At 38.8% G+C, this 18,974-nt stretch overlaps 1 protein-coding gene across 1 annotated transcript in view; it reads right to left on the reverse strand.

The window, feature by feature from the left end:
• Positions 1 to 18,974, reverse strand: part of LOC101247552 (uncharacterized) — a 34,421-nt gene that overhangs the window by 9,940 nt on the left and 5,507 nt on the right. Inside the window, exons 7-9 of the mRNA XM_004228985.5 lie at positions 15,148 to 15,441; positions 14,774 to 14,926; positions 11,407 to 11,561 (exon numbers count right to left, since the gene is read on the reverse strand). Of these exons, the coding sequence (XP_004229033.1) occupies positions 11,407 to 11,561; positions 14,774 to 14,926; positions 15,148 to 15,441 (602 nt within the window). The remainder of the gene's footprint in view (positions 1 to 11,406; positions 11,562 to 14,773; positions 14,927 to 15,147; positions 15,442 to 18,974) is intronic.

An 18,974-nucleotide genomic window follows, 5' to 3' on the forward strand; every position in this document is an offset into this window, starting at 1 on the left:
TCTCAATGACGGTTTTGTGAATATGCTCAAGCATTAGACCAGGGAGGTTGAGGGCTTCGAAGCTGCACAACATCTCCATCACAAACAAATCAGCAGCAGTTGTTACTGTCCTCTTTTCAGTGCGAGGAAGGAGAACTTTGTTGATGAACTCAAAGACCAACTGGTACTCACTCTTCATGATTTTCTTATAAATCCCAGCAACCTTGGTTGTGGGTGTCTTAGAAATCACAGAAGCAAACTCAGAAGAGCAAGTTCTTCCCAGTACAGACCGGGTCCCCTCTCTAGGTGCCCTGAGAATTTTGCTCAACATACCCTCATCTAAACATACAACAATGTCATTTACCAGTGTGAGAATGCTCCCATCGTCCTTGAACTGAATATTATAGTAAAATTCGCGCACCTCTTCTTTATGGAGAATGGGGGATTTCCTGTTGAACAAGTGTAACCAAGATTGGATCTCTACCATATCGTGAAGAAAATACATGCCACGAAGAGTTATAATTGCCATATCAAAAGTTCTTCCTGCCAACACGACTTGGTTTCTTAGGCTGTCAACAACTTCCTGCATGTTGACACCTTCATCTCTCCTGGCTTGGGCACCAGGTCTGTGTGACCTCTTCCTTTTTCCCTCAGAACTCTTCTTTTTCGACTTTGTGTTTTCCGCCCGTTTTGAAACTTTTTCCTTTTTCTTCTCTGATCTCTTTTTCTTAGTTTTCTTTTCCACTTCTTCACCAGACAACTCAACCACATTAGCCTCAGGTACTCTAAAATTTGATACCTTGAGAGTTCTTACACTTCTAACTGCAGCAGTAGAACGTGCACTAGCTTTCAAGGCATCTGCCATCAACTTTTGAGCGGCAGACCTAGTAGTAGGTCGTCTCCTAGGGGCCTCCTCTACAACCTTCTCCTTCCCTTTTCTAGATTTCTCCGCTTCTCTTCTCTCAACAGTCCATTTTAAGGGTTCCTCCTCGTTTTCAGAGTCAGAGGAAGAGGAAGAAGAGTACCTTCCTATATCAGGGGTTTTATCAAAAATAGGTTGAGTGGTTCTTACCTCTTCCCTCTCCAATACTTCAGTTTGCTCCGCCATTGCTTCTTCCCGCATCATAGCCAAGCTTTCAATCACCAACTCTTCACTCGCTGTCAATATGTTGGACTCAGAGGCCTTATGCTTGGGTAGATCCCCTTCAAACAGATTGTCAGGCAACATGTCTTGAAACGGACCAGGTCCGGTAGGCACGATTGAACTGCTCAGATCTATGACATAGAAGGGATTATCAGGAGTGTCTTGTTGAAAACTGGAAGGGGGATTGAGTCTGGCCTGTGTAGTGGTCGGAGAGTAGAAGGCAAGAGGCTCTATTTCACTCAGAGCATTTAGCATCTGTTTGGAAGAAGATGAAGGAGAAGACATGTTTTTTTGTTTGTTAAAAAAATGGTTTCTTTGAACAGTGAAGAGAAGAAGAAGAAGAAAACAAAATTTTGCCTTTTTAGCATCAATGACTTGTCCTTCATGGCTTCCTTCTTTGACAAGTCATAATTTCGATTCATCTCATGTGTCTTCAGATTACCAATCAAAGCATCCATAGTCAGCACCTTCAAATCCTTGGCTTCTGTAATGGCATCAACCTTGCTTTCCCAAGACTTTGTACTTCAGCATCAATGACTTGTCCTTCTTGGCTTCCTTCTTTGACAAGTCATAATTTCGATTCATCTCATGTGTTTTCAGATTACCAATCAAAGCATCCATAGTCAGCACCTTCAAATCTTTGGCTTCTGTAATGGCATCAACCTTGCTTTCCCAAGACTTTGGAAGAATTCGAAGTACTTTTCTGACTTGTTTGGTCATGCTTATAGGTCCACCCAGACTTCGCAGCTCATTTATAATGGAAGACAACTTGGTGAACATGTCATGTATAATTTTTCCTTCCTTCATTTTGAAGTTCTCATATCGTGAGGTAAGCATGTCAATCTTAGATTCTTTGACTTGTTCAGTTCCTTCATGTGCAGTCTTCAAACAGTCCCAAATTTCCTTAGCAGACTCACAAGCTGACACTCTGTTGTACTCATCAGATCCTATCCCACAGACAAGAAGAGTTTTAGCTTTGAAATTTTTTTCAATCTTTTTCCTGTCAGCTTCATCATATATCTGTCTAGGTTTTGGAACAAGAATAGTCTTCTCTCCATCCTTTTCTTCTATCGTTGGAACGAACGGTCCATCCAATCACGGACCTGGCACCTTTTCACGCCTTTTAAAAAACCCCATTTACTTCTTTTGAAATCCTCATCTGTCTCTTAACTTTCTTCTTGTTCACTAAGGGTTATAGCAAAAAGCTAAAAAGGCAAAATTTTGTTTTCTTCTTCTTCTTCTCTTCACTGTTCAAAGAAACCATTTTTTTAACAAACAAAAAAACATGTCTTCTCCTTCATCTTCCTCCAAACAGATGCTAAATGCTCTGAGTGAAATAGAGCCTCTTGCCTTCTACTCTCCGACCACTACACAGGCCAGACTCAATCCCCCTTCCAGTTCTCAACAAGACACTCCTGATAATCCGTTCTATGTCATAGATCTGAACAGTTCAGTCTTGCCTACCGGACCTGGTCCGTTTCAAGACATGTTGCCTGACAATCTGTTTGAAGGGGATCTACCCAAGCATAAGGCCTCTGAGTCCAACATATTGGCAGCGAGTGAAGAGTTGGTGATTGAAAGCTTGGCTATGATGCGGGAAGAAGCAATGGCGGAGCAAACTGAAGTATTAGAGAGGGAAGAGGTAAGAACCACTCAACCTATTTTTGATAAAACCCCTAATATAGGAAGGTACTCTTCTTCCTCTTTCTCTGACTTTGAAAACGAGGAGGAACCCTTAAAATGGACGGTTGAGAGAAGAGAAGCAGAGAAATCTAGAAAAGGGAAGGAGAAGGTTGTAGAGGAGGCCCCTAGAAGACGACCTACTACTAGGTCTGCCGATCAAAAGTTGATGGCAGATGCCTTGAAAGCTAGTGCACGTTCTACTGCTGCAATTAAAAGTGCAAGAACTCTCAAGGTATCAAATTTTAGAGTACCTGAGGCTAATGTGGTTGAGTTGTCTGGTGAAGAAGTGGAAAAGAAAACTAAGAAAAAGAGATCAGAGAAGAAAAAGGAAAAAGTTTCAAAACGGGCGGAAAACACAAAGTCGAAAAAGAAGAGTTCTGAGGGAAAAAGGAAGAGGTCACACGGACCTGGTGCCCAAGCCAGGAGAGATGAAGGTGTCAACATGCAGGAAGTTGTTGACAGCCTAAGAAACCAAGTCGTGTTGGCAGGAAGAACTTTTGATATGGTTTTTATAACTCTTCCTGGCATGGATTTTCTTCACGATATGGTAGAGATCCAATCTTGGTTACACTTGTTCAACAGGAAATCCCCCATTCTCCATAAAGAAGAGGTGCGCAAATTTTACTATAATATTCAGTTCAAGGACGATGGGAGCATTCTCACACGGGTAAATAACATTGTTGTATGTTTAGATGAGGGTGTGTTGAGCAAAATTCTCAGGGCGCCTATAGAGGGGACCCGGTCTGTACTGGGAAGAACTTGCTCTTTTGAGTTTGCTTCTGTGATTTCTAAGACACCCACAACCAAGGTTGCTGGGATTTATAAGAAAATCATGAAGAGTGAGTACCAGTTGGTCTTTGAGTTCATCAACAAAGTTCTCCTTCCTCGCACTGAAAAGAGGACAGTAACAACTGCTGCTGATTTGTTTGTGATGGAGATGTTGTGCAGCTTCGAAGCCCTCAACCTCCCTGGTCTAATGCTTGAGCATATTCACAAAACCGTCATTGAGATGAAAGGTGTTCACGGAATGGGTTACGGATACTTTCTCACGGAAGTATTCAAGCATTTTCGAATTCCTCTCAGTGTTGGAAGGGTTGGGACGGTTAAACAGGACATTTCTGAGAGTACCTTGGTTGAGTGCGAATGCATTGAAGGAAGAGGCTATCCAAAGAGCAAGATGGCCCAACTTATTGATGATCAGGATCAGCTTAAGCACGAAGTTGAGGAGCTCACTGTGCGGTTAAGTGGTAGAGAGGCAGAGATTGCTATACTCAAAGCAGAACTGCTTACTGCACAGAGTGAGGGACCTGATTCTTCAGTGGTACAAGCTCTGGAGAAAGAGAATGATGAGTTGAAGGCGAAGATCACTGCCCTGCAGGAAAAGGCTATCAAAGATAATGATGCTGCCAATGCACGACTCACTCTTGTTATCCAATCCCTGTCTCATCCTCCCCCCTCTTCCTAGCCTGATAAACAATCATCCCCTGTGTCAATTTTTTTTGTGTGTGGCTTATCACTATGTTGATGGATATTCAGTTTGTTTTTAATGTATTAATGTTATGATGGCATGCCAATTGATTTATTCCTTTGCTGTTCTGATTATCTTCTTTTGTGCATGTTTTTCCCTTACTGATTGATTGCTTGATAGCTTTGATCTTGTTCAGTATTTCTATTGACATCATTGGTTTACTGCATATCTTTTTTATGATGCCAAAAGGGGGAAGTAATACTGTAAGTAGCTAAATGATTATGCATGTGGTAGCTAAATGATTATTCATGTGGGGGAATACAGTGAGGGGAAAGATACAATGAGGGGGAATATAGCAAGGGGGAACACAGTTGGAGAAGATCTGAGATCGTTGTTTGTCATCATCAAAAGTACAAATAACATCGCTCATGAAAAATGAGACCCGTCAAATTAAAGTGCTTGCATGTATAGGCTCAGATAAGTTGAATGTGATAGCTCTAAACATGACATGAAAATGCACCAACTGCATGACCTGTAACTAAAAATTGAACTGGGAATTCTAATAATCTGATAATGCAACGATGTGCCAAGTGAGTGTGAGAATATTTGATCGTTCGACAATTGGTGCCTAATTAGAACTTGTCCGGTTAGTCCTGCTAAGGGAATCTGCTCTAGAAGCTAGGAAGTGATCATAGGCCCTTGTTCGGAATAGTCCACAACTAGCCTAAAAGAGCTGACCAAATGAAGTGAATGTTCCTTTCAATCCAAATACTTTGAGCCTTTATTAAACCATTTCTTTCTAACTCACCTTTCCAGGGTCTAATGTTTTGGTCTCAGTCCCTCCTTGGACATGTGCAACTCGACTTAGGCAAAAAGCCTAAGTTGAGGGTGGCTAATGCAAAAGTGACCTCGTCTTGGACCTGACCGACATTGGGTATTTTGCACCTCGACTCGTGGAGAAGTCATGAGTTGAGGGTGGATATTAAGAGAGAAGACCCAAAAATGGGTGTGAAAAGAGTTGGATGTTGAAAAGAAAAGAATAAGTAAAGATAAGGATGTGACTTGGCGAAAATGAAAGAATAAGTGAAAGAAAAAAAAGAGAAGAATTTTTTGAGAAAAAGATATAAAAGATAAAGTCACACCTAAGGTTGAAATGAATCAATAGAAAGAAGAGAAAAAGAAATAAGGTGTCAATAATAAAAGAGGTGGAAGGCCTAGTTGTAATGTCAATGCACCCAAATGTACCACACATGACCCTGAGCCTACATTACAAGCCAAGAAAGCCCTGTCGCGATCCTAGAGTCTAGTTTGGTGAACTTAAGCAGCGAAGATAAGGAAAGCCTATGGCGTGGAGCACTAACTGTATTTGAGCTTATTCTTGAGCGTGAGTGTTGAAATAATCCTTGTACCCAAAATTCATAATCACTGTGTGAAAATTGAGGATTATATTTGAAGTGAGGGCACTAGTTACATTATGAGAAAATTAGTACCTTGGTTATAGGAAAAACAGTGGAGGTGTTTGTTGACTGGTAAATTCGTGTCATGATATAATCATGAGTTAGCTTGTCGAGACGTAGACGTAGGCCTGCACCCAAACAAGGAAAAGTTGGGATAAATAGCCATGTGATTGCTCGAGCTTAAATTGCCTGCTTCTATGCAAGTGTCGTTTAGGGTCGTAGTGTGTCGCTTGAGGACAAACAACGAATTTAAGTTGAGGGTGTTGATGTACCGTGAGTTCACGATATTTGTAATGTTTTTCTCTTAAGGGTTGTGTGTGTCTAGAGCCTTTTTGTACGTGTTTTAATAAGTTTTGTGTCTTATTTCGCAGGAAAGATATTCAGGCATAAAAAGGAGACAACTGAAAAGTGCAGAAAAAGGAACCTACGAAGGGAACCAACGGACCGTCGATCCATTGACACCCCGTAGATAAGGATCATAAATGAGCAGCCCACGCATTGGAGAAAATCAGGGAACTCTGACTAAGTGTAGCCACGGCTAGCATTGACTGTCTGTCGAACTGGTGGACCGTAGTATGATACTGCGAGGGTTTCAGTACCTGACACTTGAAGATTCTAAGTGTGGATTCACGGAGTAGCATCGACAGATCGTAGTTGGTCGACGGACCGTGTTGTTGTTCCCTCATTTGAGTTAGAGAAGATGCAAACCGGAGGTTAAAATATTTTTCTAAGTTTTGGCTGACAAAAAAAAAGAACCACGGACCATCAATCGATCAACGGTCTGTCAGTTGGTCTCGTAGATTGAAGTCGTGTGCCTGAACAAACTTTCCTTTTGAATTTCTTTTTAATTAGGATTTTGTTTTTTTTAACTAGGGCACAAAACCTCATTTTTTGGGGCTAGCTACAACTACTATTGTTCTAGTTTATGTTTTGGAGATCAGTTTTTGCAACTTTGGCAAATAATTGATTTTCGGATTTGATTTTGAAGCTTGTTAAAGAATGACAAAGTCCTACATCGGTGGTTAATGAGATGGGTGGACCCCTTATAAGGTTTGGGCAATCCTCCTCCCTTTGAGCTAGCTTTTGGGGTGTGAGTTAGGTCTAAGACCTAATTTCACATGATATCATAGCAGGGCCCGTCTCACCCGATGTTGGAATCCCCAAAAATCAAAATTGTCCATGCACCAGATGCTAAGCACTGGGCGTGAGGTGGGGTGTTAAAGAATGACAAAAGTCCGACATCGGTGGTTAATGAGATAGGTAGACTCCTTATAAGACTTGGGCAATCCTCCTTCCTTTAAGCTAGCTTTTGGGGTGTGAGTTAGGTCTAAGACCTAATTTTACAAAGCTTTTGGTTTGCATTCAAGTGCAATTTTTGGGTTTACTATTCTTATTGCGTGAGTTCATGATTTTTTCTTCTATCAACATGGATTATGTTCTTACTAATATGGGTAACTTAATCCACAACTAGGGTTGTGGAAACCAAGAGGGGTTAACAAAGTATAACTAGTAATTAAATTCTTGAATAGTGTTTTTTAATAATTCATTCACTTAGAAGTCTTTTTAACGAGTGCACACGTTAGAACTCGTCTTCTTGCTACTTGCCAGACAAAGGAGATAGTTAATAAGAAAAGAATTATCAACATAGATTTAGTGTGATACTATCTAATAGGCTGGTGTAGATTGGTGCGAGGGTGAAAACTAAGTCATACATCAAAGTGATGTCTAATATGAGGTAATGGTAAGAACTAATAAACTATACACACGTAGTTGGACCAAGGTGTGCGGTCAAATTCTCTAGATGTCGGACCAAGGATTTAGAGATACATAATTTATCACTTTGCATGTAATACCGCGTTATTACTAGGATTGTTATTACTAGGAATACCGCGTTATGAACATACACCCTAGTTACTTTCTCATCTTGATAACAACTAAAGTTTACTCTTGTTCACTTGCTAATCATACAATTGAAGGAAATTGTTTCACAAAATTCCCCTTTACTTCATTTTTTCGGAAATACCTTGAATAAAAAGATAATTGTGGGTTAAAGTTAAGTCTAAACTATATTTACTCGTGGGATCGACCCCAACCTACTATTTGGGTTCTTTACTGGATAACGATCGCTTATGTATCTTTACGGAGGTGTAATTTGAGTGTATCATCTATCCCCTTCTCTTTTTATTCCGAGTGCTTCATTGCTTTCTCATATGTTGACAAGTCTGCAAACCAAGATTGGGTACAAAGGTTTCTACATGAGGGTTAATGATCCCCAGATCAACCACTTAACATTTGCTTATGACACAATCATCTTTTGTAGTGGGGACAAGATCTCTTAAAATGATTCTGGACACTCTCAAGAAATACGAGGACAACATTGGCCATCTTATTAATAGAAACGGTAGTTGTTTGTCCCTCAAATCCAAAGCTAGTCTTGACACTATCACCAGAATGAGAAGGCTCACCGATATGGTTTACCATAAATTTCCCGTCAAGTATCTTTGTTGTCCCTTAATCACCGGGAAAAAGAAGATTTTGTATTACAATGACATTGTCAAAAAGGTTACTAGCTAAATTAGAGGATGGTACTCTAAGCTCCTCTTTTTCAGAGCCATCCTCATTAGACATGTTTTGCTTGCTCTTTCAACTCATCTTCTCCGTGTTGTTGATCCTCCTAAGGGAACTTTTGAAATTATTGAAAAATGCTTAGCTAGGTTCTTTTGGTCTGGACAAGACACGGGAAACAAGCATCACTGGATCTCTTGGGATAACTCGTCCTATCCATTTGAGGAAGGTGGCGTCAATTTCAGAAGAATTGAAGTTATTTCTTCGAAGTCAACAATGGTGGAAGCTCAGAACTTCTAAATCATTTTTTTTCATAATAGGTAACTTTGTATTGTATTACAAACAGTACAACCCATGTCTTGAAACCATTATATACAGATGTCTCCTTTCCACTTGTTTCGGTCTATATTGAGTCTATATGGGATAATTCTCCATCTGCTTCTATCCTTTGCATTCATCCCTGCTGCCTCCCAACTCTTCAAAGCCTCTGAGACCTTCCTGGGCATGGGCCAGGAGATGCCTTTGAGATTTAAGAAAATCCTCCGTAGTTGTTAGGTATACTTGCAATGTAGGAACAGATGGTTTCCTGTCTCTAATGCATCCACACAAAGAAAGCAACTAGAAAATAAGGTTATCCCTGTTTTCTTCAAGTTATCTTGAGTCAGAGCAGCTTCTTTGGCCAATAACCATATGAAGCATGAGATTTTATGAAGTATTTTGCTACTCCATATTTGTTTCCATGGCCAACTGTATGTTTGTCGGTTTGTCTGATCCATCAACTTGTAGGCTGAGTTAACTCCAAATTCCCCTCTACTATTTCCTTAGAACTTCTAAATCTCTTTGGAGTGATTTCATGAGAGCCAAGTACTGGAATAATCAACATCCTGTGTAGGTCCAATGGATAAGAGGAACCTCTCAATACTGGAAATCTCTGTGGGGTCAAATTTAACACCGAAAAATATCTATGGAGGATTGGGAAAGGAGATGTGTCATTTTGGTTTGATAACTGGTCCAACTTGGGACCGCTTTATCTTCTGCACCCTTACGACAACTCCCATAGAAATATCAATCTCAACTCTGTCTTAACAGAGGGAATTCAACATTGGGATAATTTGCAATACCAACTTTACAAGATAAAAATAGGATCAGCAATATGGGTATCCACTTGGATAACAACAAAGAAGATTATCCTATTTGGACAGATACATCTACCGGGGAACTCAGCACGAGCTTGGCCTGGAATAACATAGGCATAAAATGGGGATCAACATTATGGCTAAAAGCATATGGAACAAGGACATCCCTTTTTGGATGACTTTTTTACTTGGAGGCAATTCACAATAGACTTCCAACTGATGAAAGAGTTACTAAAAAGTTTAGAATTATCAGTCCAGGATGTCATTATTGCACTTCTGAGGACTCTAACACAGATATTGAAAATGTAGATCACCTTTTTTGTCTAGTTCTACATTGTAAAAAAATCTGGAAGTTGCAGGGTCGCTGGGAATTGGACATATGCATAACACTCTCAAGATGATATTACTCCGTTGGTGGAATTTGAAGACTAAAAACCTCATTGCAGCTTTCATATCTAAAGCTCCACCCCAATCATTTGCTGGGAACTTTGCAGAACTAGGTGTAGCAATAAATTTGAGTGTGTATCATTTACACTATTGCAGGTTACACAGAAGAATTTTGGTCAAGCAAAGATAGGGGAAAGCTGGAATAGCCTTTCTCAAATCTTTGAAGCGGACATCAATCAAAGAACTTTCATCAGTCAAATGGCTCAAACCACCTAGAAATTTTATTAAGCTCAATAGTGATGGAAGTTGCGTTCAAGGAAGTGTGGTGGAGGAGGGCTAATCAGAGACGGACAAGGCAACATGATGTTTGCTTACTCTTTACGTCTAGGCCAAGGTAATAGAAACATGACTGAACCTCGTGCACTACTATATAGTCTTAGCTGGTGTGTTAATAGAGGTTATGATAGGGTTTGGGGAGAAACGGATTGCCTAATCTTAGTTAAATGCATAAACGGATAATGGAGAATGCCTTGGAGATTAGATAAATTGATTCAAGAAGCACAACAAATAACTGAATCTCATGGATTTATCATCAGTCGTTGCTTCAGGGTAGCCAACAAACCTGTTAATATATTAGCATCCAGGAGTTATAGTGTTAGTACAATACATGATTTCAACTTTTTCTGTGATCTCCCGAGGGAAGTTAGGGGATTAATTAACACGGATAGATGGGAGCTCCCTTCCTTCAGAATGCAACAGGTTAAACCTTCTAATTTTATTTACGAACCCCCCTGAATCCTCTTTGTCAAGGAGTCAAGTTAGTAGAGCAATATGTCACGTCCCGCCACATGACAATTAAATTTTACGTCCGGATGGGAGCGGAAGGGTCTAGAGTTGTGGAGAGGTTTGCGGAGAACTCCAGAACTTTCTAGACTAATATAGAAGGCTAGAGAATTCCTTAGAATACTATAGAATAACTTAGATATTTTCTTGGAAAGATTTAGAAATTCCAAGAATGTGTAGAATTTTCTAGAGAGGGACTAAAGTGTAAATAAAGAGGGACTTGTAAAGTAAATAATATTTACACTTAGGTCCTTAGGAAGTAGTATAAATTGGGGGTGACATTCATTTGCAAGGCATCCAAGCTTGAACCAAGCAAAGTTGTAAGCAATTCTTCCATGCAATACAAAAGCCTTCGCCAAAAGCTCTCTTTCTTTTCTTTCTAAGTCTTTCAAAGCATTCTCTTAGCGATCTAAGTCTTAAAGGCTTACTCGAGCTTACAAGATTGTGAAAGATTCGTGAGTAAGTAGTCAAGTGCCGCACGGAGTCTTAGCAAATACTCTAAGTCCGTGACAAATAGCTAACTTAGCCTCCCCCTTTTTTGGTGTTAACTTGTAGAGTTTATCTAACTCTATTTCTACACCAAGATCTTGTGTTAAGTTTGGTATAACAAATTTCAAAATGTAACTCTTTCATATCAATGATCATTGGAGGCAGTTTTAAAAAAAAAACATTCAAGCCAAAAAAAAGTGGTTCTTAATGTGGGAGTGAATCATCTTGACAACCAATTAAGTATAATTAACTTACAAATCTCCCTTGGACATGTATCGCTTGACTATCATCTCATTCTGTTGTGCATCACGTCCACTTATGACTAGATAATTCTCACTACTGATGAACCAATTAAATTTCTCAAACCAGTGAACTTTGCGCATATGCGAAATCACAGCAACTGTCTTTTCCTGCATTTTTATAGTGGAGAAGAGAAGTGATGTGTCACTCAACAGTACAAATAAACAGCCCTCAGATGAGTATGTTCCATCAAAAAAGAAGTTCAAGTGTAACAAGAAGCTTTATTCACTTTACTTTCCTGTAACATACTCATCAGCAGTCCATAAAAGTAACTACATATATATTAAAAAAAACAAAAAAAAAAAAAGCATATTCGTGTACCGCAAAGTGGTTATATACATTCAGAAATTATACTGTTCAGAAGAGTGCTATAGTAGAGGATATTAAACTCAGTATTAAAGAAATAAAAAAATGCTTAGAGAGTCAAAACGGGCTTGGAAATGTACACACTTTATTGAGCATATTTGTACTTAGTTTAGCGCCCTAATCTTCCTTGAACCCTCCTAGAAGGTGGTGGGATTTGGGAGTTCTTTAGTTGCTGTTACTTGGTCGTTTTTGGCTGTACTGGAATTTTGTTATGTTTGTGGTAATAAATTTTACAGTGCATGTAAATAGAAAGTGCTTATATACCAAGTAGATACTTTTTAGATAACGATGGGGCCAATCACTGAGCTAACAGTTCACTTTTTGTTAATTTTAACATTATCAACTTCAATGGATGATACACAGGCAACATACTATGAAACATAGACATATCCCGACATTGTATTCACACAAGATAAAAGGCAAAGAACTCTATGAAAAATAATTATCAGAAATCACATAAAAGATCTAGTTGGTGATTGCTGAACTGAACAGGACTGGGATCTAGTTTTTAGAAGACTTCTCAATGATTGGGAGGTGGAAAGGGTGGCTGAGATATTAGGGATGCTAGGCAGAGTGACCATCAACGCAAATGCCACTGACAGGATGTTGTTGAAACACAGCAAAGAAGGCCTTTTCTCAGTCAACAGTGCCTACAGAAGAGGTCTCCAGGTGATGGCAGGGATGCCAAAACACCTCTGGAACTATTTTTGAAAGGGGGATATTCCTACAAAAGTGAAATGCTTCACTTGGCTAGTGATAAAGAGAGCTTGTTTAACACAAGAAGTACTTCAGAAGAAGGGTAGAAAGCTGGTCCTTAGGTGTTTTCTATGCAATTTGACAAGTGAAACTAACAGCCACCTCTTCTTGCACTGTAATTACACTGCTCAAATCTGGAATTTGTTCCTTAGCATCTCAGATCTGAATTGGACAGTGACAGAACGTACATCAAACGTGTTGAAGAGCTGGGTAAGGAGAGGAGGTACCAAGAGCCAGAAGAGATGGTGGAGGTTAATACCATCATGTATATGGTGGTCAGTATGGAAGGAAAGGAGCAGTAGATGTTTCGACAATAGATCCAATTCCATACACAAGGTCAAATGGAATTGTATAGTATCTCTTCTTTTTTAGTGTAAATGGTTGTGTATAGTAGATACAGATCAGATTATAGATTTGATATAAAGTTTGTAATTGACACTTTTTGGTGGAGGCCAGCATGTCCATAATGCTGAAGAATACAACCTTACCATTTTCAAAAAAAAAGAGATCTTCTATAACTTCCAATGGAAAACTCCAACACCGATCTCTAGAAAGGCCCCAATAGATGGACTATCAAAAGTGTAACACCCTGCAAATTCTAAGCTAAAGTCCAAACCATTCCTCGTATGCGTATAGGCCTGAATCCGGTGATTTCCATTTGTACATATGTGTTAAGGTTAGTTCTCAAGTGTGGTAAGCAATTTGGATATGAGTTGGAAACTTCTTTGCCGGTTGAGTTTTCGTATAAGTTCCTACTAAGCTCAACTTCAAACAACCACTTTTCTTAGAATATGATGAGTCTTGTGGCTGAAGACCCGCTGAATTAAAGGTCTTTGAGTCTTCTTTCAAACGTCACCGACCGCTCGTTAATTCGATTTCGGAGTAGAAAGTTGTTAGAACATGAATATGTTTATATAATCCTATTAGAATAGGAATAGGTTTATACAATCCTATTAGAAAAGACCTATTAGAACAGGAATAGGTTTATACAATCCTATTTAGAATAGGAATAAAAATATAGGGAAAAAATATTATTGATTGTTGTTGTGTCTACATTATTACATTGAGAGCCTATTTATAGACACTACAATACAATCCTTGATGTTATGTTTTATACGAGTAAATTTATTTAAAAGAGAGTTGCTTGTTACTAAATAAATCAATATAATATTTGAATTGTGAGTTATTTAACATTTACTAATTGAAAGATAAATATATCATCACATGACGTTTGAATATGTGGGTGGGTGGGTGGGTGTATATGTGTGTGTGTGTGTGTGTGTGTGTGTCTGAGGTCTTCATATTAAAAACAACAGCTTGCAAATTTTATGTGTAATACAGATGGTTTATTCAATTTTACTATTGCTCACCATCTTTTCTGTTTTAAAAGTAGATGGTTTATCTTTTTTAAATTGAAAATTGACATTTCGCGACTGGACAATTCATTAAAATATTTATCCTCAAATAATTGAAGTGAAAAAATAGCAAACATGACAAAAATATTAGCTAGTCAGGTCATAAGAAATAATATTTTACGGCAATTATCTACCTTGACCCAATTACATAATAATTTCAGGTATAACTGGAAAGATGTTTTTTATAGAGTTTTAATCCAAACACAAGATGAGGTGGAAAACAATGAATCAAATACTTGATAAAAATAAACCTTGTATTACAAATACTTGCATTACTAATCTCTACAAATCACTGTGTTACTAATCCCCGTGTTGTTAACCTTTGTACCAAACAACCCCTTAGAGTATTAGTAATTATCAGATGTTGTTAGTAGATTATTCAAGTAGCCTGGGGTCTTGCCCCAATAACCTAAGTTCAGTACAATTAGAGGCTTCATAGAAGCATTAGTTGAGTTATAGCTTACGGCATTATTTTACAATCAAGTTTATATTATACAGATCTTCAGATTTGTAATAATTAAGTCATTGAATTTGTTCCCTAAGTTATTGCATGCTCATCCATTAAAAGCTTCTGCACAATTGTTGTAGCATTTAGTAAAGTAGCAAACCGGGTCAAGGGTTCATTGGGATCAACCATGGGGTTTCAAGTGCCGGTTAACGCCCAAGGTATAGGCTCAAGGCAAGACAAAAAGTTCCTCAAGCTAACAACCACTAAGAAGACACAGAATTACTGAACGCCTACACAACACATAATGTGAATAGCCACTGGTCAGATTATTGGTTACCTGAGACAGCTGGAGACGTGTCTTTCTCTCAGCCGCCTTGAATGCTTTTTCATGAGCAGTTACAGTCTTCTCTTGCTTGTTTTCTTGTTTTTTCTTCATTTCATACCACCGCCGAGCATTTGCATGGGCTGAAAGTGCCAGATCAACTTCAACCTACCAAATGAGAGCAAAACAATGGAGGCACATTCACTATCATTCATGCTCAAGTCGCTGCATTTCTTTCAAAACCAATCATAAGCTTAAGTAAAAGACTTGAATCAACAGCAATGCTGCACAAACAGTATATATAGGTAGGTACAAGAATTTTCCATACAGATATGTGGGTTCTTAATTAGAACTTCTAGAAAAGAAAAAGGAATATCAGGTCAGCATACCTTGTCCACTGGTTGGGTCTTTTCATCATCATCTATTTCATCAAGATTGTTGCTTAAGAGCAATGTCATGCAGTTCCTTTCAAGATGGAGCTTGTCAATAAGTCCAGCTACTGGATTTCCAGATCTTTTCTCCTCTTTCACCATTCGAGCCAAATCTTCCCAACTCATTCCATTAGCAAGAGCTACACGTACTGCTAATATGGCAGCATCAGCATCTTCCAAATTGTATTCTATCAACTCTGCCATCTTAATACAATGTTCAACTTCTTGCTTTAATGTTACAACACGGTTTTCCTGCATCATGTCGGAGAAGCTTTTGAACTCAATGTATAGTAGTACAAGGTCCACTGAGATGTGACTCGACACTGGTAAAGAGTTAAATCAAACAAAGCTAAAGCAGTGTCATTTAGGAACTACTTTGTATTAGTTGCAGATTTCATTCATCAGATTATTGCTTAAGTTCTTTATATTATTTTTATTTTTGAGCAAGAAATATAAGTTTTCTATATTAATGGCCGACCCAGTTACTCTCTACCATAAATGTGAAGGAGCAAGCCTAATATTAAAAAGAGATTATCCAGGCAAGAGTCATTAGACAAACTTAAACAGGAAATGACTAGGGAATTTCTTGCCTCCCGAGTCAAATTAAAAAAGAACTAGAAGACAGGCTGATTCCTTTTTCAGGAAAATAAAAGACTGATGAGCCACTATGCTGATCTTAGAATCTTAAAAAATATGAAGCAGCAGAAGGAGGAGAGGGGCAGAATTTGTTTTCAGTCCTCTCAGTTCTTCATTGTGTTGTTGAGCATAAGGCCAGAGAGTACAACTGCTATAGAAGAAACTCTGTTCGGGATGTACATTCTTTCGTGTCGCCTGCACTCACAAATCCCAGAAAATTAAGAAAAAGGACAAAAGAAAAAGTTCCTCCCACTTTTTCCCATTAAACCTGCCATGTAGCCATGGACTGAATTTTGAAGTAAAGTAAATTGATCTATTCCTCACACTATAGATCCTCTATAAAACCTCCAAGAAAGACAGTGAGCTAATTTACCTTGCCCTCAAACATCTAAAACTAAGTATATCTCTTCCCAGAAATGCATGCTGCTTTTTTATAGGTATATACATGCTGATTTTTCCGACATTTTGCAATATATATACACTATGGAATCCTTGAAATTAATTTGTCATCAGGATTTATGATTTATCTATAAAAAATCATCTCCAGTCCCTGTGTAGGTTTTTTTTCTTTCATTGGTTCATACTTTAAGTGGAAGAAATAAGTCTGTGAGACTTAAGCTACACTCGTAGGATTAGGCCAACAGAGATGAAACATGCCATGAAAAATATGTGGATTAGAAAATCTTGTGGTCATGTTACTATTCCTATATAGGTTTGGAAGTAACTTGAAGAGGTCGGAGTCAGAGTAGAATGACTCACCAAGTAGTTCAATCTTATACTAAGACGTTGTAGGATGCCCAATGAGTGGAGGAAGAGCACCCGGATTCTGATTTATTAGAACGGAGATATTCAAAGTTGTGCTAAGTCAAACTATATGGCATTGAACTAACGAGTCATACGGTGGAACTCCAGGAGAGAGTAATAGATGTAGGCTTAGGAATATGACAAGGTTAAAAGAGAAACGGTTTGGATTTATGCCTCGTAGATCCACAACAAAGCCTATATTCTTGTTAACAAGATTGCAGGAAATCTATTACAAAAAGAAGGAAGATCTACAGATGGTGTTTATTGAGCAAGAGAAATCATATAAATAGAGTACCACAGAAGGTCCTAGAGGGTTTCTAAGAATAAAGGAATTCACATTAAATATACAAATGATAGAAAAGGCATGTAAGGAGTCGTGTGAATAGAACTAGGTGATACACAGGAGTTTCCCATAACAGTGGGTTTACACCAAGGATCGGCATTGAGTCCCTACTTGTTTACCCTAATTATGGACAAGGCGACAAGCTAACTAACACTACAGAAAATGAGGTCTTGTGGTGCCATTTTTCCTATTAAAAAGGCCCAACAGATTCAAGCTTTGGCCAATATATTGAAGTGCAAGATAGGGAGGTTGCCTACAGTTTATATAGGTCTGCCATTGGGTGCTAAGCATAAAGCAGTTAGCATCTGGGATGGTGTACTAGAAAAATCAGAGAGGAGACAAGCACTTTGGAAATCCCAACATCTATCCTTGGGGGAAGAGTCACTTTGATTGATTCCGTTTTAGACTCTCTGCCAACATATGTGATGTCACTTTTTCCCATTCCTGGCAAGGTAGTCAAAGCTATAGACTCATTGAGGAGAAACTTCCTTTGGCAAGGTAACAAGAATGAGAAGAGCTACAACTTAGTTAGATGGATGGCGGTTCAAATAGCAAAAGATGTGGGGGGTTGGGAGTAAGAAATCTAAAGATGCACAACAACAGTTTACATACCAAATGGTTGTGGAGATACAATTTGGAAGATCAAGCTCTATGGAAGGAACTCATTCAACACAAGTATGGTCAGGAAGATCAATAGTGTTCAGAGGAAGTGCCAGAAACATATGGCGTTGGAGTATGGAGGACTATAAGAAACCTATGGCTGCCTTTCAGAGACAATGTAAGGATAAAGGTTGGTCGAGGAAATAAGGCTTTGTTTTGGAAGGAAGACTGGACTGGTCAAGGGTCCTTGGAAAAGTTATTCCCTGGGTTGCTTTCCATTTGCCTGAATCCTGACAGCACAAGAGGTTTGGTCTCCCCCCCCCCACCCCACCCCCACCCCCAAGGATGATTTGCTATTTAGGATATTTCCTAATGATTGGGAAATAGTGTGGGTATCGAGTATGCTAGCTTTGATTGGAGATTTTCCTGGCACAAATCTGGAAATAGATAAATTGTTATGGAGGCATCATACTGATGGCCAATTCTATGTGAACAGAATGTAAAAAAGGGATCTAGCCACACTTGCGGGGAAGAAATCAGGGTCATGGAGTGCTATATGGAAGAGTGCAGCCCCTACTAAGGTGAACTGTTTCACTTGGTTGGTAACTAGAAGAGCTTGCTTGACACATGATAAACTTCAAAAGAGGGGAAAAATGATTGCCTCAAGATGTTATCTTTGTAAAGAGGCTCTAGAAACCAACAATCATTTGTTTCTCCACTGCAAAGTAACAACACAAGTATGGGCTCTATTCACCAATTATAAAGAGCCAAAATTGGATTATGTCAGAACATACAGAAAACCTACTACGTTGTTAGGTCAGAAGGGGAGGTAGTAAGAGCCAGAGGAGGTGGTGGAGAACAGTACCTTACCTGCTTGTATCTGGTGGATCATTTGGAAGGACAGAAATCAGAGAATTTTTGTAGGGAAAGAATGCACTATAGAGAAGATTAAGTGGAAAGTAATTACCACTTTAGATTTTTGGTGTAAAGAAATGAACATAGAAGAAGAAATTCAACTGGTGGATTTCATAGGAGCTTTGTAAGTAGTCCTGTTTTTTTGTAGGTTTTCCTATGTAACTAACACTTTTGGAGGTGGCGCTATGCTAAGAAATACAATGTTACCAGTTCCAAAAAAAAAACCATTGTGTGCTGATGATATTGTGGTGCTAAATTGCAAACAATTAGATATCTAGATTTGTTATTTCAAGAGAATTGAATGATAGATGAAGATGTAACTCATGATCAAAACTAGAATATTGTAATGGAGAAGTGCTTTTAAGGGGTCATGTGATGGAAGGTGGCAGACTAAAGTGAAAAGTAGTTTTGTTAGCATTGTTATAACTTCACAAGGTAGTAATGTTGGGTTGCTAAAGTCCACATATAGTGTTGCAAAGGTGTAGAT

Source organism: Solanum lycopersicum, chromosome 1 (assembly GCF_036512215.1).
Source record: "Solanum lycopersicum chromosome 1, SLM_r2.1".
NCBI classification, from domain to species: domain Eukaryota; kingdom Viridiplantae; phylum Streptophyta; class Magnoliopsida; order Solanales; family Solanaceae; genus Solanum; species Solanum lycopersicum.